The sequence below is a fragment of the Orcinus orca genome, chromosome 16 (assembly GCF_937001465.1).
Source record: "Orcinus orca chromosome 16, mOrcOrc1.1, whole genome shotgun sequence".
Taxonomy (NCBI): domain Eukaryota; kingdom Metazoa; phylum Chordata; class Mammalia; order Artiodactyla; family Delphinidae; genus Orcinus; species Orcinus orca.
The window spans coordinates 32,425,120-32,453,016 of NC_064574.1; the positions used below are offsets into that span (position 1 = coordinate 32,425,120).

General features: G+C 42.8%; 3 protein-coding genes across 4 annotated transcripts in view; all 3 read right to left on the reverse strand.

The window, feature by feature from the left end:
• The window catches only part of SLC23A2 (solute carrier family 23 member 2), a 339,540-nt gene that overhangs the window by 231,264 nt on the left and 80,379 nt on the right, over positions 1–27,897 (reverse strand). The gene's annotated exons all lie outside the window — the stretch shown is intronic.
• Positions 13,433–21,018, reverse strand: TMEM230 (transmembrane protein 230). 2 transcript variants are annotated; one of them, XM_012535455.3, is made up of 4 exons: positions 20,863–21,018; positions 18,799–18,919; positions 17,153–17,275; positions 13,433–14,522 (listed from the first exon to the last, which is right to left on the reverse strand). In XM_012535455.3, exons 2-4 carry the CDS (start codon positions 18,895–18,897, stop codon positions 14,382–14,384), a joined length of 363 nt encoding a protein of 120 aa, XP_012390909.1. In that variant the 5' UTR covers positions 18,898–18,919; positions 20,863–21,018; the 3' UTR covers positions 13,433–14,381. The 2 variants fall into 2 exon arrangements, with proteins under 2 accessions (XP_012390909.1, XP_033296173.1); XM_033440282.2 differs by lacking the exon at positions 20,863–21,018 and adding an exon at positions 20,686–20,841.
• Positions 21,486–27,489, reverse strand: PCNA (proliferating cell nuclear antigen). The gene is made up of 6 exons (XM_004276444.4): positions 27,069–27,489; positions 26,121–26,218; positions 25,888–25,955; positions 24,338–24,532; positions 22,868–22,991; positions 21,486–22,780 (listed from the first exon to the last, which is right to left on the reverse strand). Exons 1-6 carry the CDS (start codon positions 27,287–27,289, stop codon positions 22,701–22,703), a joined length of 786 nt encoding a protein of 261 aa, XP_004276492.1. The 5' UTR covers positions 27,290–27,489; the 3' UTR covers positions 21,486–22,700.

Below are 27,897 nucleotides of genomic sequence, written 5' to 3' on the forward strand. Positions count from 1 at the left end.
TGATACAACTTAAATTTTCTTAAATTTACCAAGGCTTCATTTGTGACCCAAGATATGATCTATCCTGGAGAATGTTCCATGAGTATTTGAGAAGAATGTGTATTCTGTTGTTTTTGGATGGAATGTCCTATAAATATCAATTAACTCCATCTTGTTGAATGTATCATTTAAAGCTTTTGTTTCCTTATTCATTTTCATTTTGTATGATCTGTCCATTGGTGAAAGTGGGGTGTTAAAGTCCCCTACTATGAATGTGTTACTGTCGATTTCCCCTTTTATGGCTGTTAGTATTTGCCTTATGTATTGAGGTGCCCCTATGTTGGGTGCATAAATATTTACAATTGTTATATCTTCTTCTTGGATCAATCCCTTCATCATTATATAGTGCCCTTCTTTGTCTCTTCTAATAGTCTTTACTTTAAAGTCTATTTTGTCTGATATGAGAATTGCTACTCCAGCTTTCTTTTGGTTTCCATTTACATGGAATATTTTTTCCATCCCCTCACTTTCAGTCTGTATGTGTCCCTAGGTCTGAACTGGGTCTCTTGAAGACAGCATATATACAGGTCTTGTTTTTGTATCCATTCAGTGAGTCTGTGTCTTTTGGTGGGAGTATTTAATCCCTTTACATTTAAGGTAATTATTCATATGTATGTTCCTATTCCCATTTTCTTAATTGTTTTGGGTTTGTTATTGTAGGTCTTTTCCTTATCTTGTGTTTCTTACCTAGAGAAGATCCTTTAGCATTTGTTGTAAAGCTGGTTTGGTGGTGCTGAACTCTCTCAGCTTTTGCTTGTCTGTAAAGATTTTAATTTCTCCATTAAATCTGAATGAGATCCTTGCTGGGTAATCTTCGTTGTAGTTTTTTCTCCTTCATCACTTTAAATATGTCCTGCCAGTCCCTTTTGGCTTGCAGAGTTTCTGCTGAAAGATCAGCTGTTAACCTTATGGGGATTCCCTTGTGTGTTATTTGTTGTTTTTCCCTTGCTGCTTTTAATATGTTTTCTTTGTATTTAATATTTGATAGTTTGATTAGTATGTGTCTTGGTGTGTTTCTCTTTGGATTTACCCTGTATGGGACTGTTTGTGCTTCCTGGACTTGATTAACTATTTCCTTTCCCATATTAGGGAAGTTTTCAACTATAATCTCTTCAAATATTTTCTCAGTCCCTTTCTTTTTCTCTTCTTCTTCTGGGACCCCTATAATTCGAATGCTGGTGTGTTTAATGTTGTCCCAGAGGTCTCTGAGACTCTCCTCAGTTCTTTTCATTCGTTTTCTTTATTCTGTTCTGCAGTAGTTATTTCCACTATTTTATCTTCCAGGTCACTTATCCGTTCTTCTGCCTCAGTTATTCTGCTATTGATCCCTTCTATAGAATTTTTAATTTCATTTGTTTTGTTGTTCATCATTGTTTGTTTGCTCTTTAGTTCTTCTAGGTCATTGTTCAACTTTTCCTGTATTTTCTCTATTTTATTTCCAAGATTTTGGATCATCTTTACTATCATTATTCTGAATTCTTTTTCAGGTAGACTGACTATTTCCTCTTCATTTATTAGGTCTGGTGAGTTTTTACCTTGCTCCTTCATCTGTTGTGTGTTTTTCTGTCTTTCATTTTGCTTAACTCACTGTTTGGGGTATCCTTTTCGCAGGCTGCAGGGTTGCAGTTCCCATTGTTTTTGGTGTCTGTCCCCAGTGTCTAAGGTTGGTTCAGTGGGTTGTGTAGGCTTGCTGGTGGAGGGAACTACTGCCTGTATTCTGGTGGATAAGCCTGAATCTTGTCCTTCTGTTGGGCAGGTTCATGTCTGGTTGTGTGTTTTGGGGTGTCTGTGGCCTTATTATTACTTTAGGCAGCCTCTGTGCTAATGGATGGGGTTATGTTCCTGTCTTGCTAGTTGTTTGGCATACGGTGTCCTGCACTGTAGCTTGCTGGTCATTGAGTGGAGCTGGGTCTGGGCATTGAGATGGAGATCTCTGGGCGATTTTCACCGTTTGTTATGACATGGAGTTGGGAGGTGTCTTGTGGACCAGTGTCCTGAACTTGGCTCTCCCACTTCAGTGGCACAGCCCTGACGCCTGGCTAGAGCACCAAGAGCCTGTCCTCCACATGGCTCAGAATAAAAGGGAGGAAAAAACAGAAAGAAGAAGGTAAAATAAAATAATATAAAGTAAAGTAAAATAGTTATTAAAATAAAAATTAAAAGATTATTAAGAAAAAAATTTTTAAGTAATAAAAAATAACGGACAGATAGAACCCTAGGATAAATGGTAAAAGCAAAGCTATACAGACAAAATCACACACAGAAGCATACACATACACACTCACAAAAAGAGAAAAAGGGAAAAATATATATATATCTTTGCTCCCAAAGTTCACCTCCTCGATTTGGGATGATTTGTCGTCTATTCAGGTATTCCGAAGATGCAGGGTACATCAAGTTGATTGTGGAGATTTAATCCGCTGCTCCTGAGGCTGCTGGGAGAAATTTCCCTTTCTCTTCTTTATTCGCACAGCTTCCAGGGTTCTGCTTTAGATTTGGACCCGCCTCTGCGTGTAGGTCGCCTGAGGGCCTCTGTTCTTCACTCAGATAGGACGGGTTTAAAGGAGCAGCTGATCTGGGGGCTCTGGCTCACTCAAGCCACGGGGAGGGAGGGGTACGGAGGCAGGGCGAGCCTGCGGCTGCAGAGGCCGGCATGACGTTGCACCAGCCTGAAGAGCACCATGCGTTCTCCTGGGAAAGTTGTCCCTGAATCACTGGACCCTGGCAGTGGCGAGCTGCACAGGCTCCCGGGAGGGGAGATGTGGATAGTGACCTGTGCTTGCATACAGGCTTATTGGTGGCGGCAGCAGCAGCCTTAGCGTCTCATGCCTGTCTCTGGGGTCCACGCTGATAGCTGCGGCTTGCGCCCGTCTCTGGAGCTCCTTCAAGCAGCGCTCTTAATCCCCTCTCCTCACGCACCACGAAACAAAGAGGGAAGAAAAAGTCCCTTGCCTCTTCGGCAGTTCCAGACCTTTTCCCGGACTCCCTCCCGGCTAGCTGTGGCGCACGAGCCCCCTTCAGGCTGTGTTCACACCGCCAACCCCAGTCCTCTCCCTGGGATCCGACCGAAGCCCAAGCCTCAGCTCCCAGCCCCCCCTCCGCCCTGGCGGGTGAGCAGACAAGCCTCTCGGGCTGGTGAGTGCTGGTCATCACCGGTCCTCTGTGCGGGAATCTCACCGCTTTGCCCTCCGCACCCGTGTCGCTGCGCTCTCCTCCGCGGCTCTGCAGCTCCCCCCTCTGCCACCCGCAGTCTCTGCCCACGAAGGGGCTTCCTAGTGTATGGAAACCTTTCCTCCTTCACAGCTGCCTCCCACTGGTGCAGGTCCCGTCCCTATTCTTTGTCTGTTTTTTCATTTTACTTTTGCCCTACCCAGGTACGTGGGGAACTTCTTGCCTTTTGGGAGGTCTGAGGTCTTCTGCCAGCGTTCAGTGGGTGTTCTATAGGAGCATTTTCCACATGTAGATGTATTTCTGATGTATCTCTGGGGAGGAAGGTGATCTCCGCGTCTTACTCTTCCGCCATCTTGAAGCTGCCCCTCGGATTTTGTTAATATAAATTTGACTTTGCTTATTTGTTTTAATCCACAGCTGGATTTGGTCTTATAATTTATTTACAATTTAAAAATCAATATTCATAAGTGAGATTGATGTATACTTTTTAAAAATATTCATTTGGGGCTTCCCTGGTGGCGCAGTGGTTGAGAGTCCGCCTGCCGATGCAGGGGACACGGGTTCGTGCCCTGGTCTGGGAAGATCCCACGTGCCGCGGAGCGGCTAGGCCCGTGAGCCATGGCGCTGAGCCTGCGAGTCCCGAGCCTGTGCTCCGCAACGGTAGAGGCCACAACAGTGAGAGGCCCATGTACCACCAAAAAAAAAAGAAAATTCATTTGGACAAGCTTTGATATTGGGGTTATACTAGGGTTATAAAATGAATAGTGATGCTTCTAAATTTTTCTCATGCTGTAGATTCTATAACGTAAAATTTATCTTTCTTGAGTGGACAGAGAAAATGCAGTACATGTATACAATGGAATACTACTCAGCCATAAAAAAGAATGAAATAATGCCATTTGTAGCAATGTGGGTGGACCTAGAGATTATCATATCAAGTGAAGTAAGTCAGAGAGACAAATACCATATGATACCACTTATATGTGGAATCTAAAATATGACACAAGTGAACCTGTCCATGAAACAGAAACAGACTCATAGACATAGAGAACAGACTTGTGGTTGCCAAGGGGGAGTGGGGTGGGGGAAGGGATGGAGTGGGAGTTTCGGGTTTGCCGATGCAAACTAGTATATATAGAATGAGTAAACTATAAGGTCCTACTGATTAGCACAGGGAACTATATTCAGTATCCTGTGATAAACCATAATGAAAAAGAATATGAAAAAGAATGTATATATGTGTATAACTGAATCACTTTGCTGTACAGCAGAAATTAACACAACCTTGTAAATCAACTATATTTCAATAAATTTTTAAAAAAGAATGAGGGGGACTTCCCTGGTGGTCCAGTGATTAGGACTCTGCGCTTCCACTGCAGGGGCCATGGGTTCAATCCCTGGTCAGGGAACTAAGATCCCTCATGCCACATGGGGTGGCCAAAAAAAAAAAAAGAATGAACAAGAAATCACTTTCATGACAAAAATTGTAACTAAAAGGGAAAAAATAATAAAATATGCCTGGGGAAAACTTTTTTTTAATTACCTTTCTTGAAGATTTTGCCAAAAATTTTCCATACTATTGTCCAACCTGAAAATTTGGGCAGCTAAAACCTTTGAGGACCCTTTTCCTATCCTCTAGAGTTAGTGGGTCTATTCAGATTTTCTATTTCTTCCTGAGTCAAGTTTAGTAATTTATATTTTTAATAATACATTTCATTTCCATTTATAAACTCTCACATAAAATCGTACCTAATATTCTCTTCTCTGAGTGTCTACCTCTGAATCCTGAGTTTCACCTGAAAGTACAATTATGAATCTTCCTTTTGTACAAGTTTCCCCTGTTACTGGAAGCCTCTCTCCTCCACTTCTGATGCATTTTCTTTTGTGTTCCTGAATCTTTTCATGAGCCAAGTGCCTCTTCTCATCTTTTACCCAAAGGAGTCTGTTTTTGTCCAGTGTCAGAGGAGTTTGATGAGCTTGATCAAAAAATGAGGTTTCCTGTTCTAATCTTCCAGTCTCAGACACAGAAGAAAAGTCATACTTTCTCTAGTATGACCTGAGAGTGAAGAGAAGGGCTGGATCCCCAGCTGGGATAGGGGACAGTAAGCTAGACTCTCTCCCATGGCACAGAGAGCTCTCCAAGATCTCACCTGCCTGAATCCTCTCCCAAGGCCTCTCCTATTACAACCTACCAGCCATAAAGAAGCCTGGTAGTTCTCAGGCCATGACTGCTTTGTTGCTTCTTACCATGCTGCCTGTGCTGCTCCATCTGTCTGGGATGCCCATGTCGTGCTTCTTGACCTGGAAGGTACTTCCTCGAGTTTTCACTTTTATGATAAAAATTTAAGCCATACATTTATGTTTTGTGCACTTTTCTTTTTTAAAATTTAATTTAATTATCATTATTTTTTAACATCTTTATTGGAGTATAATTGCTTTACAGTGGTGTATTAAGTTTCTGCTGTATAACAAAGTTAATCAGATATACATATACATATATCCCCATATGGCCTCCCTCTTGCATCTCTCTCCCACCCCACTTTTCTGTATATGTATTATATTTCACAATGAAAAGAGTTTAAAAAGTATCTGTATATAGTTTTATATTTGAATTTTTTTGGAAGAATACAAGGGCATACTGTTTATAAAGGAGGTCTTTACTCTTTTATTTAATATAATTCCACATTTAAATAAATTAAGTTATTAATTTTCGAAGCCTGAAAATTGGCCAGGTAGTAGGAAAACCCTGGGCTGAACCCTGGTGACCAGAAATACTACCACAGTCTTGGCTGTGTCCAGAGAGATTTTAACATGGAGCTGGTTCCTTCAAGATTTTGCTCAAATTGCATATTCTCAGTAAGATCTTCCCTGGCCTCTCTGTTTAATACTGCAGCCTACTCACATTTCCATCACATCCATCCCTAGCATCAGCATTCCTCATCTCCCTTCTGGTCAACTCTTCTTCCGTAGCAATTGTCACTTTCTAACTCACTGTTACTTTTTTCTGCATTCTAGGCAGAAGGAACAGCTAAAGCCAAGGCTCTAAGTTGGGAGCAGGCTCAGAGAAGTCAAGGAGCACTGAGAAGGCTGGTGTGGCTGAAGTAGAGTGAACAAGAGGTAGAGCAGCCGATGACAGGGAGGTGAGGGGGAGACCGTGTTGGGCCCCATCGCATTGCAGGGATGCAGGCTTTTCCTGTGAGTCAGATGTGGAGCTGCTGTGGGATTTTAAGAGAAATGACATGATGTGACATATTTTAAAAGGGTCACTCTGACTACTGTGCTGATAAGTGAAGACTTTATGTTGATAGGAGAACATATTGAGATAAGAAAAGATGTTACAGCCACAAAATAAAAATTGCTTCCTACAAAAATAACACCCAGAATGTAAAAGAGTCCTTAGACCTCAAAACCATGATAGCAAAAAAATAAAAAGTATAGCAGAAGAGCTGGAACATAAAGCTGAGGAAATCTTCCATAAAGGAGATCAAAAAGATAAAATATGGAAAAAAGACAAAAATATGGAAAATAGGAGAGAAAAAATAAAGACTAACTTTTAAGGAAACAATTCCAGAAATAGGAAACAGAGACATCTGAGTGAATGAAATTATAGGATGAATTGATTTCAGAAAACTCCTTTACACTGAAAGACAGGAGTTCCTAGACTGAAAGTATCTGGAACACCTGGTGTAATGGATAATGGGTGCTGGATAAAAAATGGACCAACAATAAGACACATCATCGTGAGATTTCAGTACAGTGAAAACAATCCTATAAGCCTCTAGAAAGAAAAATAATAGCAAAATAAAGAACCTAGAATCAGAGTGTTACCAGACATCTCCACATATGTCACACAGGACGCCCAAAGGAACTGCAGTCACATCCTCACCTGTGAAGTAGCATGAGCAGGTGGAGAACAGGGCAGCAGGCTCTGGACAGAGCTCTTCAAGATGAAATAGATGAAATGCTAGGAGATATATACAAATGGTAACAATTTGAATTAGTGATAGATACATAGAAAATTATGCAAACAAAGCAAGATTGTTAATTCCAGGAAAAACTAAAGTTGTGTCAGAAAGGAGAAGTAAGTCATAAGTATCTGTCCTAGCTTAGCTGCAAATAAGGTCTATGTATTCTTGGTAATATCAACATTTAATATTGATCCAACCAAAATGACACAATTATATGGAGAAAATGGAGGGCCTGGAAGTATGTATCATGGGAGACGATGAGGGAACAGAGCAAAATCTCCACCTCCCACTGGATAAAATCAATTGATTAGGCCTAATACTGAAATATTGTTAAGTGGTAATATATTTCATGTGGAGATAGTGAAGTCAATACAAAAAGTTTCAGCTGGAAGAATTGAAGGTGATTATTTCTTGGGGAGCAAGGGAAGAGGGGTTGCAGAGTACTACTGATTTTCATGACAAGCCTGGTGGAATCATTTGACTTTTTAAAGTATGTGCATTGATAATTTTGAGAAAAATAAAACGAAATTTAAAAAGAAAGCTATCAAAGTTCCTCATTCCTTAGCTGGTCACAACCTAGTTCTGTGTCACTCTGGCAACCTTAATCCCCAGCTCTCCCAATGCCCAGCCTGGGCACCCAGACCACAGTACCCATTACCAGTTTGGGACCAGGCCAAGTTTCCCTCCCACCTGCCTGTGGTCTAGCTTGAGCCTTGTCTCAGCCAGATGCTTTTCAGAGCCTGCTAAGCCTCCTTTCCTCTCCAATCCACTTAGCAGAGAAAAAACTTTCTAAATTACTCATTTATTAATATTACTTATTGCATTTGTTTAGCTAGTTCACGTATGGACCTCTTTCTCTCTAAGTATGTTGCGAACTTCTGGAGGAAGTGGACATTCCTTTTTGAGGCCTAGCAAATGTTCATAGTGGGTGCCCCAAATATTTCATGGATAAACTTAAAAGTAGAATTCAAGGTGAATTAATAGGCAAATTTAAATCAAAGTCTGGAGATAAAACAAAGGTTAAAGCTGTGACCAATAAGACACATGGAAGAGCTAACTGTATCAAGATAGACTTGGGAATACCCTGGCGGTCCAGTGGTTAGGCCTTGGCACTTTCACTGCTGTGGCCCAGGTTCAATCCCTGGTTGGGGAACTAAGATCCTACAAGCAGCATGGTACAACCAAAAACAAACAAACAAACAAAAAGATAGACTTGTTTTCAAAGCTTGTGGTCTTTTTTGGTTAATGTTTGAGATGTTTTAATAAAGAGATATTTTGCCCCCAAAGTCCTCTCAAGGTTCAAGTTTTGGTGACCTGAGGCTTGGTAGGTAAATGTGGATCCACTCTGCCAACACTGCATGTGACTTCATAGACTTTGTGCCTACCTTGCTTTTCTAGACTGCAAAATCTGAATCTTTGCAACTTGAGAAGTTAACTTCTTTTACTTCCATTAATATGAGATGAGACTGGAGGAGAGAGAAGACTCCCTGGCTCCTTCCTGGAGGCAGGATGCAAACAGCTGAGAGAGCAACACAATGGAATGCCACCTTGAGTCAATGCTCAGAATGAGCAGGAGTCCTTGATCTGGGGCCAGCATCATTCCATGGCTCTTTTGGTCTCACTGTGGTTTCAGACTCCATTAAATGGGGAAAAGACTTGGCAATATCTGACATCCCCAAGAAGCAGAAACTTAGAGCTCTCAGCAAGTCTCCTGTCAGTAACCTCTTAAGTTAAAATGTTCAGATCACAGTCCAGGAGCAGGAGCCGGGAGCTATGTCCACAGAGATCTGACTTTCCCCAGCTCCTCAAGGTCATTCCTCCCACCTGCGACAAGTCATCTTCTCAACTCTGCCAGGCCACAAACCCTCCGAGGCTGTGTTGGTGATTCTGCTGCTGCCATCTTTTCAGTTGTAGGGGGATAGTGGTCCTGTGGGTGGTGATCTCAGAGCAAACTCGATGGCCATCAATCCGAGAGAAAACCCTTTCAAAGGATTAGCATCTTGGCCAAGAACCTTTATCTCCCAGACTGGAGCATTTTCTAGTGGCTCTTCCCAAGTTAGTGAGAGGAATGAAATACTGGAGGCATTAGAGACCCATGGAGACAGGGAGGAAAGCCAGCACTTCAGTGTTCAGGGTAAATTCCTGAGCCACCAGGTCTGCCTCCCCCAGAAACCGAGACAAAACATCCTGTCTCTCATTGGGTCATAAAGTACACTTTGTCCCTTCCCCTGGCCTTCAGAGCACCAAAGCATGCTTCCACTCCTGCCACAGACCTTCCCCATCTGTGGGACTTCTCTTTTGATTTCTCACTGCTCACAAAAATGGATCTTCACAAAGCTTTCCTGCATTGTTTCTGTGCCATTTCTATGAAGCTTCCCCAAGACACTGGGGGTTACTGTTTTAGCTGGAGAATAATGGTGGATGGAGGAGGAGGGACTAACCTTCTAGGTGCCCCTACTCCTAGCCATTGGCACTACCAGAGGAGGTCCAGTCCTAAAGGGAGGGAATGGACTGAGGCACGGGATACCCCAGATCAGTGCTTCTCAGACACTGACAGGTAATGGTCCCCCAGAGGTCTTGTTGGAATGCAGGTTCTGGTTTAGCAGTCTGGGGCAGGCCCAAGATTCTGCCTACCCAACGAGCTCCAGGATGCTGTTGATGCTGCTGGTCCGCAGACCACACTTTGAATAGCAAGGGGCAAGACTGAGAAGGGGAAGTGCAGGAAGAGAAGAGGTGCAAACAGGGTCCATGGGAGAAAGGGGAGGGAAGAACAAGCTCCAGGGAGAGGTGGTCTGACCATACTCCAGCTGCATCATCTCATCTGCACAGCCTTCCCTGCAGGGCCTCCGGTGGCCCACGTGTTGGCTACAGTAGGATGCTTTGGTCCTCCCCTTCCTCTCTTGTTCAACCAGAGAAGGACTGGAGAAGCTGCATGCTGGAGAAGGGCAGGGTCTAGAGACCTCCTCATCCCCTCCCATAAGCAGCTGTCAGGGAAGGGAGCCCTGCCTTGGTGGGACTGACTGCTGTGCTGGCTCTGGCCCCTGGCTCCGGGGTCGCTCCGCCATGGAACAGCAGGTTCTTCAAGTTGGCATCAGGGATAACAGATGGGCTCTCTCCTCCCCTCCTCAGCTTCACCCCAGGCACTACTCCCTGAAGCCAAAGGAGTGAACTTCTTCACTCTCAAACAGCAGCTTCCACTTACTGAGTGCTAGGCTCTGTGCAAAGCACCTTCCCACGTTGTTTTATTTACTCCTCACAATTACCCTACGGGGTAGGAACTGGTTTATCCCCACATTACAAGGTAACTGAGGCTCCAGAAGTAATTTGTGCAATACCTTGTGGCAAATAAGACTCAGTCTATGCCCTTCCCACCCTGGCACTAAGCCATAACTGACCACACATGTGAGGCCAGGAGCCTCGGGATGGGAAATTAGATGACAGAGCAAGGCAAATAAGGTGAGTTGATTTGGTTTATGGCCCTTTGAAGCTCAGCAGAAAATCAAGGCTGTTCTTGTCCCTTTACCAGCTTCCCTCACTGCACCAGTAACGGATGCTCCTCTGTGCCAGCCAGCAGGGACACTGCATGACCCTGGAGGAGGGGACTTGCAGGTGGTTGTGAACTGGGCTCAATGGCCTGAGCAGAGGGTGCCATGAAGAGAGTTGTCTCACCAGGGAGCACCAAATCTGTCTACAGAGTAGCTGCCCTCCCAGGCAGCTGACATAGGGTCATTTAGGAAAGTCTGAATCAAATGGTACCAGCCCATCTGTCGGTACCTCAAAGGAACACTGTGTCCTGGGACAGAAACACACTCTTGACTTTGATTCTTCATTCAATAAACCTAAATCCCCACAAGCACTGTGCTAGACTTTGTGGGACTGTAAGACCCACTCTTTGCCCTTAATGAAGAAAACTAGAAGGTTTGGTACAAAAGTAACCAAGCAGTGGTGGGGCCTGCAGTGAACTAGAGAACTCTGCTCAAAGCTGCTTCACTACTACTTCGCTCCAGTTGGTTGCCTCTCAGCAAGAAAAATCTATTGATTTTCCAGAAAAAGCCCCAAATCAAGATCAGGTGAACTTTACCATTTTTAAAACAATTCTGGCCAACATCTGTGGCCACTAGTTTGCAACCTCTGCTCCTCACCGACCAAGTCTTATCCTTTCCTATTGTACCCTCAGCACCTAAAATTCTGGGCAGAAAGGAAGCAATCAATATGTTTCTGGCACACTGACCAGGTGAAGCTTATCCAGAAGAAATGGGTCTGAAACTGCCATCATATGTAGAATAGCTGATGCAACTGGGGAGGACTTAGCTTTGGAAATGACTAATGAGAGACATAATTATTGTTGCAAATAAGAAAATCCTTATATTGGACTTCCCTGGTGGCACAGTGATTAAGAATCAATGCAGGGGACACGGGTTTGAGCCTTGGTCCAGGAAGATCCCACATGCTGCAGAGCAACTGAACCCATACGCCCCAACTACTGAGTCTGTGCTCTAGAGCCCGCGAGCCACAACTGCTGAGCCCCCGTGCCACAACTACTGAAGCCCGTGTGCCTAGAGCCTGTGCTCTGCAATGAAGAGAAGCCGCCACAATGAGAAGCCCATGCACCGCAATGAAGAGTAGCCCCTGCTCGACATAACTAAAGAAAGCCCGTGCACAGCAACGAAGACCCAGTGCAGCCAATAAATAAATAAATAAATAGAAAATCTTTATAAAGCTAGGGCACATGGTTTGGCCAACGCTTTAGAAGGAGCAGGAAGGCTGCTTTTAGATAAAATATACATTTGACAATTGACCTTGGTTCCCGTTGATCCTACCCATCCCTCTGCCCTCCATTCCTTTACTTGTCCAGTCCCTAAAGGCATTTGGCTTTCATACTTGGTAAGGGAAATTCAGGCTTTGCTTAAATGTGAGTCCCAAATATCAACTTACTACCTAAGAATCTTACCCAACTCAGGGTTTTTCCAAGTATTAAAATCAAATAGAGGGACATCCCTGGTAGTCCAGTGGGTAAGACTCTGCATTCCCAAGGCAGGGGGCCTGGGTTCAATCCCTGGTCGGGGAACTAAGATCCCACAAGCCACATAATGCAGCCAAAAAAAAGATGTGGCTGATCTCTGTGGATATGGCAAGATACACAAAATAGAGTAAGTGGGAAACAATGGAGCTATACAATGGGAGTCCGAGTTTTTGTTTTTGTTTTATGAAAGAAGGATATGTGCTTAGAACATTTCTAGAAGGGTATACAAGAAACTTAATTAGACAACCTTGGGAATGGACTGTTTACCCCCCCCACCGTTCCATTTTGATTTTTTCTCCCCCTTACTAGCAGCATCATTACCCTTATAAAAAGGACCAAATAGGGGCTTCGCTGGTGGCGCAGTGGTTGAGAGTCCGCCTGCCGATGCAGGGGACACGGGTTCGTGTCCCGGTCCGGGAAGATCCCACATGCTGCGAAGCGGCTAGGCACGTGAGCCATGGCCGCTGAGCCTGCGCGTCCGGAGCCTGGGCTCCGTAACGTGAGAGGCCACAACAGTGAGAGGCGCGCGTACTGCCAAAAAAAAAAAGAAAAAGAAAAGGACAAAATAATTTAGTTTGGCCAAAACCTTCTGGTCTTAGCTTTGCTTTGCAAACACTGCCCAGGATAAAGCTTTATATATTTCCTCACATCTTCACTGTCAAGGTCCAAGAACTTTAATTAGACTACCGGACTCCCCAGCCAACCCTCCCATTACCAAATGTACCTATCCTTGAAGGCTGCTTCCGATCACCCTCTCTTTGTCTCTCACTTCCTGAGTCCTAGCCTAGCTTTTTTTCCCATTTGTACTCACTCCGTGGGTAATCTCATCCAGCCCCACAGCCCTTAGATATTGCCCCAACACTGACTCCCAAATTTCTAACTATAGCATAGACTCCCTTCCTGAACTCCAAACTGCACATTGCAATTGCCTACTCAACATCTCCACTTGGATGTCAAGTAGACACCTAAATTTAATACATCCAAAGTTGAAGTCATCTTCCCCAATAACCTTGCTCTACCCACGGCCCTCCAAATCTCAGCTAATGGCACTTGCAGGCTTCTAATCATCCAAGTCCATAACTTCAGAGTAAAAGAATGACTGGAAAACAGTCTAATGCACAATGCCAGTTATCTAAAAATGAAGGTAGTCCTAGGTATTGGGATCAAAGATATCATATAATCACTAAAATGTTTTCTAAAATAGGTTTAAAGTTATCTTTTAAGTCTAGGATTTAGATTTTGACATTTTAATTTCTTTTGAATACAAGCCACTTTTTGCAAGCTAGGAAACAGAATCAAACTAAGGCAGTCTTGTCCTCTACAGATCCAGGCCAGTTCTTACAATCTTCAGCAGAATGACATCATAATACGAGGTGCTAACAACAGGGTTAAAAACTATAAATAATAACCACTTATCTACATTTTTTCCTTAGGAAACAGCCAAAAGTCTCGTCCTTAAAGGTATGATATACAGAACATCTAGATTTACAAAGGGCAGAATGATCCAAATTATATGCTGGCCAACCTGTCAGTGAACCAGATCAGAGCTGGCCAAGGACTGGTGAACAGAGAATGTGTTTACAGTTTGAAAATTTGCTGAGGTTTAAAAAATTCCTAGTTGCTGTTAATAAGAAAGCAAGTAAAAAATATTAGAGATGCACCACACTGATACTTGATTTTACCACGGTTTTACACTAGAACACAAAGTTAGAGTATGGGGATAAGACACTTACGTATTTTCAAAATAAATTACTTAGTAATAAGAAATCTGACATACTGTGTTCTTCCATTTGCCACAAGAACATATTAACAATGAGGACTATTTAAAAGAATGCTCAACTCTAAAAAGGGTGGTGGCAGCAACACATTCCACTACAGAATAACCTCCCACTTTCCCATACAATTAACATTGCTACTTTTCATGATACATATTCATGTGGAAAAACTTGTCAGGAGCTTTTGCCAGGGCCAGGAGATGAAAAATAGAGACTGTCCTGATGACATGGATAGCTGTAAGCTCAGTTAACATCTTTAGGATGGACCCATAAAATCTGGCCACTGTTTTGTTAAACATCTGCAAATCGCAGAACTCCTTAGCCCTTAGCCATAGTATCTGCTCAATGTCTTAAAGCTGGGCTCAGTCCCATCTATCACTCTTTTCTTCAGGGCTGAGGTGTGTGCTAGTCATCAAAGTCTGGAATGTCATCGTAGGAGTATCCCCGGTAGCCTTTGGATGCGTAGTAGGCGATGCGCAGGTGGTAAAATCCTGGCAGGAACACCAGGATGCCAATGATCAGGACGGGAACAGCCCGGTCTGCCCCCTGGTGGCAGAAGGAGGCAAACACATCAGTACCATGCAAGTTATAAATTTTAAAATAAAATAAAGCCATGGGTCCAATCCATGGATCAGTTATCATATACTTTTCAGAGCACTTTATTTTGGTAATACACTACCAAGGCAAAAGATTTACATCTCTTTGCCTCCTTATCAATTGCAGAAAAACTACAAAGTACTAAAAATTATAAAGAAATTATCCATGTTCAACCATAGATATCTACTTCCCATAAAGAAACCAGAGCTCCTTAGAGAAATTGCTGTTTATGAGTTGAGGGGGCAGGGAATGTACAGATGGGCCTGGGATAACTTGCTGAGCCAGAAAACAAGAAAGCTATCAAAGGCTCACCCAGGTCAGCTTTAAAAGACAGGAGTAGGGGGCTTCCCTGGTGGCAGAGTGGTTAACACTCCACGCTCCTAATGCAGGGGACCTGGGTTTGATCCCTGGTCAGGGAACTAGATCCCACATGCATGATCCAATGAACTGCCACAACTAAGGAGCCCACCTGCCACAACTAAGACCCAGCACAACCAAATAAAGAAAGAAAGAAATATTTTTTTAAAAAAAAGAAAAAAAGACAGGAGTAACCTGCAGAGGCTCCTATTGACCAAATATGGGACAATTTATATGTTAAAAAGAATATAGACTACAGTTGACTGAAGCACAAATATGTAAAAAGATGATAAGCTTACAGTGATACTAACAATTCTTTGGTTACCTTTTGAGGTTGCTAGGTGTATTTTAATAAAAATTTGATAATTAAAGAGAAATAATCAAACATTTTTCCTACCTTCACTATACTATTGTATTTCAGGGTAACCAAATAATGGTTTTGAGAAAGTTCCAGAAGAATTTTCGCTGACAAACGTGGAAAATGATAGAGCTGGATTCCTTAGTGAAAAGGGTAATTCATTTTATAATAAATGAATTAGGCTGAAGACACTTGAACCCAGTAATCAATCTTAATATCAACTAAAAATTAGGACAACCATTTTGTGCCTCCTAATGTAATGCTATAGCAATGGTTCTCAAAATGTGGTCCATGGAACACCAGCATCACCGGGGAACTTGTTAGAAATGCAAATTCTCACACCTCACCCTAGACCTACAAAACTGGAATCTCTGGGAGCAGGGTCAAGGAACCTGTGTGTTAACAAGTCTGCCAAGTGATTCTGATAGATGCTGAAGTTTGAGAACCCATGTGCAATAGCAAATACACAACACCCCTATGAAATATTCTTTCTGAAACAAAGCTAAAGTAGAACTAAATCTAAGCAAGTCCCTAAATCTAACAGCATGCAAGAAATATGAGGAATAGAAAAACAGGTAAATGGTATCAAGACAACACCCCTAGATTAATGTAAAAACTGTTAGAGATGCACACTTACAGATTTACAAGCAAATGTAAATCTGGTATTTGCTTTAGTATACAGGAAAAAAAGTTGGGGATAGATGAAACAAAACATTCATAAATGTTGATGCCTAGTTGTGGATACACGGTGGGGGTTCATATTACTCCATCTACTTCTGTTTTGTTTGAAATGTCTGCAATAATAGTGAAAAAAACCCCAAACTAAAAACCAAAACAATCTATGGGTGATTTTCTTAATTAACACCTTTACCCTTATTTATAAAGTAGTCTTTTACAAACCACACAAGGTGAAGTGATATTTGTTGCATGTGGATCTCACCTCCACTCTAAATTTTCACATCATTAATAGAACCTTGACTATACCCCTGGGATTAACAATGCATGCTGCAATGAAAGTTAACTGAAGCACAGTCCTGAAGTTAGATGTTCAAATTTAGATGGCACCAAGTATGCCTCTGGTGGCCACATAATAGTTTAGGACCTGAGGCAACTTGGATACAGGTCTCAAAAGCCAAATGTAGCCATTTTATTGTGACAGTGTTTAATATTCCCAGTTCCAAGGATAATGCCCAGAGTTTTAGCTCTTGGCTTTGTTCCTTCTGTAGACCAATGTGACCATCATCCCCTGGCCTCGTGTGTGTTGAAGAACAGATGTGAACTATGGTCAGTATTACTTTAAAACAATTTAGACGCTGTGTATAAGCATCTGTATACAATCCAAAAGAAAGAACCACCAAAAACTACTTTAGGTTACTAAGGTATCACACTGAAGCTCAATAGGAACTCCAACCAAATCCAATTTAAGAAAGATCTGATCCATGAGCCAAAAGTCCTGGCTTGGTCAGTGGCCCCAGACCTATATAAGCCTCACTGCTTCTCCCCAAACACTAAGTACAGCAGTATAACTGCAAAGTTATAATAACAGCATTCTACTCCAGTTATAGCCTTTATCAGTCAGAAATCCTCAACGCTAGGCTCAGTTTTGCTGTTCCAAACTAAGATGGTGGGAAAACTGCCCAACATCTCAGAGGGAAAATTTGCCTACCTGCTACACCCACCTCATAGGAACTGTGGGAGAAGTTTGTTGAAGCTCAAAGGAAGAAATATGTCTTGTTATCTGAGAACAAAATCTAAAAAAAGAAACCCTTTTCTCCTTTCTGCTGGAATATACTGAATATAAAAATGTGAGTCCTGGCTCACATTTTAAACATCTCATGGCAATCCCACAAGCCCCTCAGCTTACCCCTTTGCTGATATAGCCTGCCAGCAGGAGGGAGCCTATGATAATGAGGAAGGCGCCAATCAAAAACAGCACCGTAGCAAGCGCAATGGCCTTATATGGAATCTTAGGAGGGCTTTTCTTAAACTGAAAGAGAAACAAAAACAGACAAGGAAGAGCATTATGAATACACCAGGGCTCAGACACTTTAAAGCAGAGAGGATAAGAGGAACCAATCTTGGTGTGTCCTGAAGTAAGTCCTACTACCCAATGCAGCTCTGGGAGAGAAAGGAAAAAGGACTGGCAGGAGATGAAGGTCTAGTTATTGCTCTAACAGTAAGTTGAGGGAGGGAGTCCCAGAATGTTATTCTTTCTCGTTTTAGTCTCATTCCACAGACCATTCACTGTACCGTAAAAAAATTATTTTCTTACAAAAACAAAAGATACTTTACGGTCATTCATTGATTAGACATGTTTTTAATAAACATGTCTTGGCACATGGAAGGCTGTACTAATCTACAGGGATTAAGAGTGTACATCATGCTCTGGAAAATAAGAAAGAAAATAAGTGATTTCTGGCATTCAAAGTTAAGCTGGCATATAGTCAAAGGTTTAAAAAAAAACTTTTTCGGGCTTCCCTGGTGGTGCAGTGGTTGAAAGTCCGCCTACCAATGCAGGGGACACGGGTTCGTGCCCCGGTCTGGTAAGATCCCACATGCCGCAGAGCTGCTGGGCCCGTGAGCCATGGCCGCTGAGCCTGCGCGTCCAGAGCCTGTGCTCCGCAACGGGAGAGGCCACAACAGTGAGAGGCCCGCGTACCGCAAAAAATTTAAAAAAAAAAACAAAAACAACTATTCCTAAAGCATTAGTTGCCTGCCCCACAAGACAAATAACCTGCCTTATTAACAAGTTCAATTCAAGGTTAAGATTCAGAAACAAATTCCTAAGGTTTGGCTCATGGTTGTGTCTGACCTAACTGACTGGAAGCTTTCCAGACGCACTTAAAAACAAAACAAAAAAACCCCCAAAACTCTCTCCTTCAAGTGTGGGTCCAAAAAGTACAAAGAATAATTGATTTGTTTATATTTAAAAGGATGGGTTCCTGCCACTTCCTCTTCGGTCCTGGTTCCACCTAAAGGGAAGTGGGTAAAAGGAGATGCTACACCATTAACTATTTTATAAACAATGATCAGGGTAGGACACAAACTTAATAAATATTCTCTGTTTTACTTATTGTTTGTCACAAAGAATATCTTTAATAAATTGGATCTCATGACATCAGGAAAGAAGGAAGATTCCCACAATCTGTTGGCTTTAGCAGTTAGTTTCTCCCTTAAAAGATGAACTGGTCTTGACTGAAGTGTAAACAAACTGATTCTACTTAACAAAAGACAATCTGATTATTTCCAGATTAACTAAATAGAATTTGCAACTACTGAACTCTGGCATTACAACTAAAATTTCTTAGACAATATTTATATTGGTTCGAAACTGCTCTGCCAAGGTCCTTCCTTCTGCAGGCTATGGCTGAAAATCTCAGAGCAGAGTTTCTTTCCTGCTGCTCCCTCTAATATCTAGGGACAGTGAGCAAAACCTCTACCTGGAAGGTTTCCCTGCTAACTCAGCAGAAACAGAGCCAGCCAATCTCATCAGGTCCCTTCTGCATTTACCTGAAGGTCAATGTAGCCATCGTCTGTACTGGAGAGCCTTGAGTATTTCACTTTACTACTGGGGATTCCAGTAGCCAGGTTGGTACGAGACGGCATCATAACACGCTGACACAGCTACAGTCTGAAAACAAAGAAAAGTATTATTGTCTGCAGGCTACAACAATGTGTTTGTTATACGTATTGGAGTTCTGGGCTGCAATGTCATACTAGCAACTGGCAATTTAGGCTCCATTGCTCTTAGAACCTGATATTCCTTTGACAAGTGAAAGCATTCTCATTATGCATCTACTATGGTTTGTCCTGGTAGAATAAGAATCAAGACATTTGCCAAGAACCAGACCTCATGTTTATGTTGCCACCAATGTTTCTCTGCCTCCTAATTTTTCCAAAGTCACACGGCGAGTAGGTGAAAGGGTGGTGACTTAAATCCAAGTCCATCTGACATTTCAACCATTCTGCTATAGTATAGTATTGCCTGTCCTCCGTCCCTGCTTCCAGAAAAAGCAAGAGGAGCATATACTCAAGGATTCTCTTATTTGTCAGGGAGAGAGGAGAGAGGGTGGGAAATGGAATACATTCACATCAGCATTTTGCCTATTTCCCTCTGATAGATATCATCCTTTTAATACAAAAGATCTGTAAAACTTCTTGTTGTAAATTTGGATAAGCTACTGGCTACCAGTGTTGTACCAGTGTCCTCTGATTTGCCTGCCTCTCTGCTCCACCCCAAGCACTGAAAGCAGCGATTGCACTTTCCAGGTTACTTCTACAGCTACATTAAAAACAAATTTAAAAAAACCCTGAATAAATACCTGGTTTTTGTTCAAAATAGTCAAAGCTGACTATAGTAATGAGATCACGGTTATTATGTCACCAGTTTAAACACAGTAGGTAAGATTTAAAAACAATGACATTTAAATTGAAAAAACATTTGTAATTTGTGTACTTTTCCTCCATAAAATCACAAAGTTATGCGAATGAAACAAGTAAATCTACTTTAATCATGAAACTATTTGATTTCTAAAAGTGAAACATATCTTTAAAAAAAGAAAATTAAGTATTTCAATAGGGCAACATAAAAAAAAAAAAAACATAAAGACCGGCCTTCCTCTGGTATGACATTTTGCAAATAATCATCATCATTATAATGGCAGTTAACAATTACCTAGTATTAAGTGACGGGTACTGTTTTAAGTGCTTTATATATACTTAATACTGAATATTAATGAGCTGTTTTAAGTGGCCCACAGTCAACCTAAACTAACTAGCATTATAAAGGAATTGGTGCTAAATGTTCATGTCCCTTTTTAGTAATTATATACTGGAGCAGAAATCAAGTATTAAAAAAATAAGAGTATGCTTACTTACATGCTTTTCTAAAAGGGTTAGATCAAATTCCGTCAAATACTATGTTTTTAGGTGTTGCGATCCCGACTACACGATAATCTAAATTTAATTCTATAAAACTTAAAGTCCAAACTACCAATAATGGGCGGTTTGAGAGCATTTAATCACCTCTGATTTGTATTAGTCTTAAAAAAATAGTTTACATACTCTGACATTAACTTCATACACCGCATCAAAACATAAAAAAGCGCACGGCGTGCAGGAGAGGGGAGACGAATGCTTATTGGTAGCAAAGAGCAATAATTCTAAAAGAGGGGAAAGGAAAAACGTAAATCAATGTTTTCCGGGTACCAGCCCAAGTTCCCAACAGGCTTTTTTACCAGCCTCACCGCAACCCCAAAATATCCTCAGCACTTGAATGTTGCAAGAATTTTGAAAGCATCAGCAAAGCACTTAGCACAGTGCCTTGCACTACGAGCCTCTACACACTACTTCCCTGCCCGTCTCCAGAGCGAGCCAACAAGAGAAATAAGGATCAACATGATTTTAGAAGGAAAACAAAATCCAGTTTCTGGAGAAAGGCCAGCCGTGCCCCGGGAGGACGAACGCTCCACACCGAGGACTCGGGGCTTGATTTCGGCAGATAGCGCAGTCTGGGCCGCGCCGCGAACGTGAGTCGAGCTCTTCCGCTCCCGCCCCGCCGCACGAACGCCTTACCGGAGCCCGGGCCCGGCAGCCCTTGCGCAGACAGCTAGCTCACGGTTCGCAGCAGGTGAGCCAGAGACCTCACAGTACGCCCCACCACTGCGTCCCCACCCCAGACCAGCTGGGAGCCGGAAATGGCGTGTCGCAAGGCAGCGCGCCGGACGTGGCGTCACCGGGAGCGACGCCTCCTCGTTCCACTCTCCGTCCGGTTTCGGGCGTGTGCCCGGTGTGCTAGGGCCCCGTGGGGTTTCGGGAGGCGCTGTGGGCTGGGCTGGCTGCCGACCACCTCCGCCGCGGCGGGCGAGTGCCTAGCTAACCGGGCTGCGTGGGTCACAGGTCCAGGGCTAGCCGGCTACGTGTTTCTTTCCGGCCCCTAGGGTAGTGTAGGGAGTTCAGTGGCGCCTCGAGAGGCGGAAGCCGAGCCGGCGAAGCTCCCTGAAGGCAGGGGCTGTCAGGTCTCCCTATGCCCAGGGAAGGCTGCCTTCCCGGGCCGCGCCGCAGTTCTCTGCCGCCCTGTACCCCACCCGCAACTCTGGAGTAGCCCCACATTCTTGCGCTTCAGTTTCCCCGCTCCTCGTCTTCAGGCCTTACCCCGGCAAGAGGTCTGGCCACAAGGGACATTTTGCAACACGTGAAACTTTTTAAAATGTCGAGCGTTATTAAGTATAATTTACATATGATAAAGTACAATTGGATTAGTTTTGACAGATACATATAGTCTTGGAGCCATCATCACAATGTAGATAAAATATTTTCATCACTCCAGAAATTTCCATCAGGCCCCTTTGCAGCCAATATCCTTCCCCAACCCCAGGCACACAGAAAGGTAATGAATAGTTACCTACTGGATACAGTGAGTTCTACCGTCACTGCAAGTACGACAGAAATCTGTCATTTAATCCACCAAACACAAAATACACTGGAAAAAGAGGACTACAATAAAGGAATTCTCAATATGCAGCATGCCAACTTGTGACCTTGTAGCACAATTACTGCTGGGCCTTTTTCACTTTCTTGGTTGAATCCAACATCCATGGAATTAAGCCACCTTCATCCTTTAAGGGAATAAGTCCCCACAAAAGGCTACTTACGCTAGAGAAATTATTTTTGCACAAACATACTCCTTGGGACCTATCAGATCTACTAAAACTTCCAAGACTCCTGTACAAGGCTCCCTAGGCTAATGAAACACTGCCCTGTAACAATGCTAGTCTTATAAAGCTGACAGAACTTTGGGTACATTAAGCTTCTGTAAATGCAAGCAAAAATGACAAAATATTATATATTTGTTCTACTCTCCCCTTTTCATTTCTTGAGCTCAAGTCAGAATACCAAGTTTGGCAAATAAATCCCCCAAAATACTTTGTCACCTGCTGTATCTGGAATACTTTTTATCACTGTATCTAATGTCATATCAACCTGCTCTAGACTGAAACAATAAGCTCATTTACATGAGCTGCTTGAATTGTGAATTCTCTAGGATACTTGCAACCATCGTGGTCCAAATGAAGGCACTGTCCTGTGATGTTTGAAATTCAAATGACTTTTATTTAAATTGAAAACAATACTTAAAACTGCATTTAGAGTCAAAACCCTTTTGTTTATAAAAATTATAAGGAGTATTCCTAGGTAAGGCAAAGTTGTTACTCAGTTAACAAGACCAGATTTGACTTTGGACTTTACTTTTTGAACAAACTGTAGAGAATGGAGAAAAGAAAAAGTTATTTACAGAAAACAATATCTACATATGTACTCAGAGGTACAAAGACAAAACAGACTTAAGTATGTGCTAGCATCTCAGAAGCAGTTCTCAAAGAGCTTAGTTTTATTTCCTTGAATTTTAAGAATGTCTAAGATCCTTCTTCATCCTCGATCTTGGGAGCCAAATAGTACTTTAAATGTCCCATATCAGCAATTTTATACTCTACGACTGAAAGAAAACAGGAATATAATTAATTACTGAGAAGTACCACATACACTACCTACAAAACAAGATTCAACAAGTTTATTATCTTACCAAGGGGTACATCTGCAGACATACTGAGTGTTACTGTAGGAGAGAGTGGAGTGGCTTTTGTAAAGAAGTTCAGGTACCTCAGTGCAAAAGTTAGCTGAACTGGTTCATTCATGTCTATGGTAACCTTAGGGAGAAAACAAAAAGATTCATCATACTGAAAAACATCAAGAAAGCTGCAACTCATTCATTTCTAATATACATTGACAAATGACTTAGTTTCTTCAACAAATAAAATTGTAATAGAGGGAAAACGAAATTGAAGAGAGAACCAATGGACTAAAAGAAATTTAAGGAGCGTATCTCAATGAACTGTAATGTACGGACCTTATTAAAATCTTGATTCAAACAAACTGAAATAACCAAGGAAGTAGGAACACTGAAAAATTCCTTAATATAATTTTCTTAGATGTCATAAAATGTTTATACTATGAATAAATTAAAATATTTATGAGTGAATTTTTTCTTTTTTTAAAAATTTCTAGCTGCACGGCTTTAGGGATGTTAGTTCCCTGATGAGGGATCGAACCCACACCCTTGTCAGTGAAAGTGCGGAGTCCTAACCACTGGACCGCCAGAAAATTCCCTATGGGTTAAGTAACATTTGAGAGAAGAACAAAAATCAAGATTGGCAGGGGAGTGAAATGTAATTTAGGAGAAAAGAATCAGCCCCTGGAGTTTTGTTACTAATATATATTTGTTACTAATATATGTATTTTTAAACTGTTTATTTAAAAGTTAATATAAGGATTACACAACAGCTAGATTTTACCCCCAACTAGATCCTACGGGGTTGCTCAATTATTTGGTAAAAACATAGTAAGTACCTCCAGAAAGCTAAAGCTAGCCTCCCAAGCCTATCCTTAAGAGTATGTGTGGGTTTGATACACAAACCCATTGTTCTACAGTTTATAAAGGTTGCACTAAATTTGCATTCCCTTCTCACAAATTTAAGTTAGATGGCATCTATAAGATCACTTGCAGATTTCAAAAGTTTCAATTCTCACATATTAGTTACTTGGAAATGCAAATTCTGTCTGTTTTTCTTTAGAGCTTTCTTTAATTTTAGCAATTACCTTGCTAAAGACTGAATGTTTGTGGCCCCCCCACCACCCCAATTCACGTTAAAGCCAAATTCACAATATGGTGGTATTGGAGGTGGGGCCTTTGGGAGGTGCTTAGTGTTAGGAAGGCAGAGCCCTCATGAATGGGATTAATGCCCTTATAAAAGAGACCCCAGAGAACTCCCTTTCCCTTTCCACCAGGTAAGAAGGCTGCTGTCTGTGAACCAAGAAGCAGGCCCTCGTCAGACAACAAATCTGCCAGCTTCCGAGTCTCCAAAACTGTGAATAATAAACTTCCGTTGTTTAGAAGCCACTCAGTCTATGGTATTTTGTTATAGAAGCCTTAGCAGACTAAGATATAACCTAATATTCTTCTTCAAGGTATTTTGTTTACTTAAAAACTGCTTACAGCTTCCTCTTCTTTATCAACATTACTCGTTTGTGACAACTTAATATTTCCATTTCCAAGTTCTCCACTTGCAGAAAATTTCACTCCATCTTTTGCACAGGAAATTACAACAGCATCTCCAATATGACTGAGATCTCGGCATATACGTGCAAATTCACCAGAAGGCATCTTTACTACACAGCTGTACTCTTGTTCCTGTAAAACAAAGAATTTTTTTTTTTTTTTTTTTTTTGCGGTACGCGGGCCTCTCACTGCTGTGGCCCCTCCCGCTGCGGAGCACAGGCTCCAGATGTGCAGGCTCAGCGGCTGTGGCTCACAGGCCCAGCCGCTCCGCGGCATGCGGGATCCTCCCGGACCGGGGCACGAACCCACGTCCCCTGCATCGGCAGGCAGACTCTAAACCACTGCGCCACCAGGGAAGCCCCAAAACAGAGAAATTTAAATGTCATGGAAATAAAAGATTTGGCACCCTCACTTTCTGAAGACTCAGCATCTAAACAAGAACTCAGAATTCAAGATTTTCTGATTACTTTGAAATATCACTCATTGTGTAATTTCTTAACACTCTAACCACTCAAAAAATAAATGCAGATATAAAACAAGTATGCTGTAAAAATAACCATACTAAGAAAACAAATTAGAGCTTAAACTTTTAACAGTAAATGCACTATCCCGGGAACAAGAGCCTCCACCTAATCACCCTACAGTAGGGCTAAATCAAGAGGCCATTAGGGTATGGCATACAGTGATGATGGCGCAAACAGGTCTGCTTTCCAAAACAAGAGAATATGATGTTAGGCATTTTAAACATCCAAACACCTCCTCTCACTTTTGATGTTGATAAACCTAACCATAATGAATTTCTGCTAAAATGGCTTTAAGATCTTCTCTCAATAAAAATCAAGCACTCGGGTTTCTCTGGTGGCACAGTGGTTAAGATCTGCCTGCCAATGCAGGGGACACAGGTTCAAGCCCTGGTCCGGGAAGATCCCACATGCCGTGGAGCAACTAAGCCCGTGCACCACAACTACTGAGCCTGCACTCTAGAGCCCATGAGCCACAACTACTGAACCCGAGTACCACAACTACTGAAGCCTGCACACCTAGAGCCCATGCTCCACAAGAGAAGCCGCCTCAATGAGAAGCCTGCGCACCGCAATGAAGAGTAGCGCCCCCCTCCCCAGCTAGAGAAAAGCCCACATGCTGCAATGAAGACCCAACACAGCCAAAAATAAATTAAAAAAATAAAGATCTACAAAAAAACCAAAAAAAAATCAAGCACTCTAGGAATAATAATTTAAAAAAAGATGCAGAGGTTAATGTAAATATTCACTCGGCAGAAATAAATTCAAACCAATGAGCCACTGTAGAACTCCATAACTTAATAAAATGACAAATATGTCAGTCTTAAACACCCCACTCTGGAACATGCATGAGCAGATATACAGAAAAAGTTCTGTTAGGAAATAGGCTTTAAATTATTATATTAATATATCTTATGTAACTTTCAAGACTGTACAGTATGCTCAATCAGAAACTTTGATACTCACTGGAATTCCAAGTTGTTCAACATCTAAATCCATTAACTTCATTTCATAGTCTGAAACCTTTTCTTGATCTACCAAAAGAAACCAAATGTTGAAGAAGAACATGTAAGTTTACAGATGTCAGGTATATTTTACAGCCATCACAAACATTATCTTAAATTTCTCTCAGCCTTGGGAAATACTGACACTACATTTTAATTTCTTCTAGCATAAGTCAGTAGAAGGGTGCGACTTACTTGGAGCTTCAAATACAAGTGCCAAGGTGTCCGCATTATCTTCAGCCCTTAGTGTAATGATGTCTTCATTGCCAGCACATTTCAGTATTTTGGACATGCTAGAACACAGAAGAACAAAGCGTTTAAAATCAACAAATTAAAACCAGGAGGTACCACTTTTAACCATTAGACCATCTGCCGAATTGGTGAGTTAGGATGTGTAAGCCGGTCCAGCCATTTGGAATGCAATCTGGTAGTATTTATACTTAAACTAAACAGCCCCCCCTCCACCAAGAGCAATTTCACTTCTGGATATAAATAAAACAGCAGTATTTTATGAACTGCAAATCCCTTTGGTGGGTGAAGTTAATTATTGGGACAACGATCTTTAAAAACGATTTAATAAACCAGTTAAAACACACTGTATGTAGTAGGGGTAAATATTTCTCACAAGCTTTAAGATTTAAACATGTGTATGTACTAGACAGGTAGTGGTCAAAAGTTGAAAGCATTGCCCTGGGATAAATTTTCCTCAAACCGGGATCTTGGGGTGCTCAGCGCAACTCTGTAGTAAAAGAAATACTCTTGTCGCTCGTTAGGGCGAATGAACTAGAACACATTATAAAGCAGTTAAAGTCAATCAGGACCAAGGTTTGTCATCCAAGGCCGCCTGCCCTTAATGACCAAAGAGCTCTGCAACAGTCTTTTCCTGGCACCGCAAAGAAGTCCGTCATTTTCCCGCCACCACCCGCTTTGTGACTTTGGCGCGGAAAGAGCCGGTTCGCGCTGCAGCTAGCGCGGGCTTTCCGAACCGCGCGTTTCGCTTGGGTCCCGCCCCACTAGTGCCGCAGGCCAATGAGAAGGCGCAGATGGCCCACTCCAGCCAATGAGGGCCCGTCCCGGAGGCGCTCCCGCCAAGAGCCAGAGGAGGTGGATCAGGGCCCGGCTATCCGCTGCTTAGGGGCTCACCTGGTGAGGTTCACGCCCATGGCCAAGTTGCGGTCGCAGCGGTACGTGTCGAAGCCCTCGGAGCGCAGGGTGAGCTGCACCAAAGAGACATGGGACGAGTCCATGCTCTGCAGGTTCACGCCGCTCGAGCTGATGTCCCAGCAGGCCTCGTTGATGAGGTCCTTAAGCGCCTCAAGCACCTTCTTCAAGATGGAGCCCTGGACCAGGCGCGCCTCGAACATGGTGGCGGAGTCGCAACGACACGGCTGCTGGCGGAAGAAAGGAGGAAGGTATAGCCGGCTTAGGCTTCAGAAGATGAGAGCGAGCGACGGAAATAACTCACGAACGGTTGAGACGGAGGAAGCCCACAACCAGCCCGCCGCGCCTGCAGCAGTTTAATACTGCCGCGTCTGCGAGCGCGCGCTACGACCCCGCGCCCCTCGCGGAGACGTCACCACGCTGCCCCGCCTGCTGCCTGGGCGGAGAGACTACAGAGCCAATCGTGTACCCGCTCCGCACGAAGTCCGCCCCACCCCTAACATCTATTGGAGGGTGCGGACTGGGGACGGGGCGTGAGCGCCGCGCCTTCTGAGGGCCGGCTGATAGGCGACCGGCGGGAATCCCCGCCTTTTTGTCACGTTCCGGAACCGGACGTTAGAAAAATCCGGCCGACTGTGAAGGTCAGGCCTATAGTGGGGGTGGGGGGGGTCGTTGAACTGCGTCTTTGTGGTGCTTCATCTCCCTCTTGAGGGGTAGGGAATTTCCGGCCTCGAAAGTGAAACGCAAATCCAGCCTGCTAGGAGAAAGAGCCACCTTGTAGCCTAAAGAGTTGTCTTGACCACCAGCTCTT

Bases quoted from the DNA above. Each gene is read 5' to 3' on its own strand.
- TMEM230 (XM_012535455.3), bottom strand. From the start codon at position 18,897: ATGATGCCGTCTCGTACCAACCTGGCTACTGGAATCCCCAGTAGTAAA. The intron at 17,276-18,798 runs GTAAATGCAGAA...TTTCTCTTTCAG, and splicing joins ATGGCTACATTGACCTTCAG to TTTAAGAAAAGCCCTCCTAA. The intron at 14,523-17,152 runs GTAAGCTGAGGG...TTCTGCCACCAG, and splicing joins CAGGCTATATCAGCAAAGGG to GGGGCAGACCGGGCTGTTCC.
- PCNA (XM_004276444.4), bottom strand. From the start codon at position 27,289: ATGTTCGAGGCGCGCCTGGTCCAGGGCTCCATCTTGAAGAAGGTGCTT. The intron at 24,533-25,887 runs GTGAGTATCAAA...TTTGTTTTACAG, and splicing joins TTGAACAACTTGGAATTCCA to GAACAAGAGTACAGCTGTGT. The intron at 22,992-24,337 runs GTAAGCAGTTTT...TTTCTCCCTAAG, and splicing joins TTGATAAAGAAGAGGAAGCT to GTTACCATAGACATGAATGA.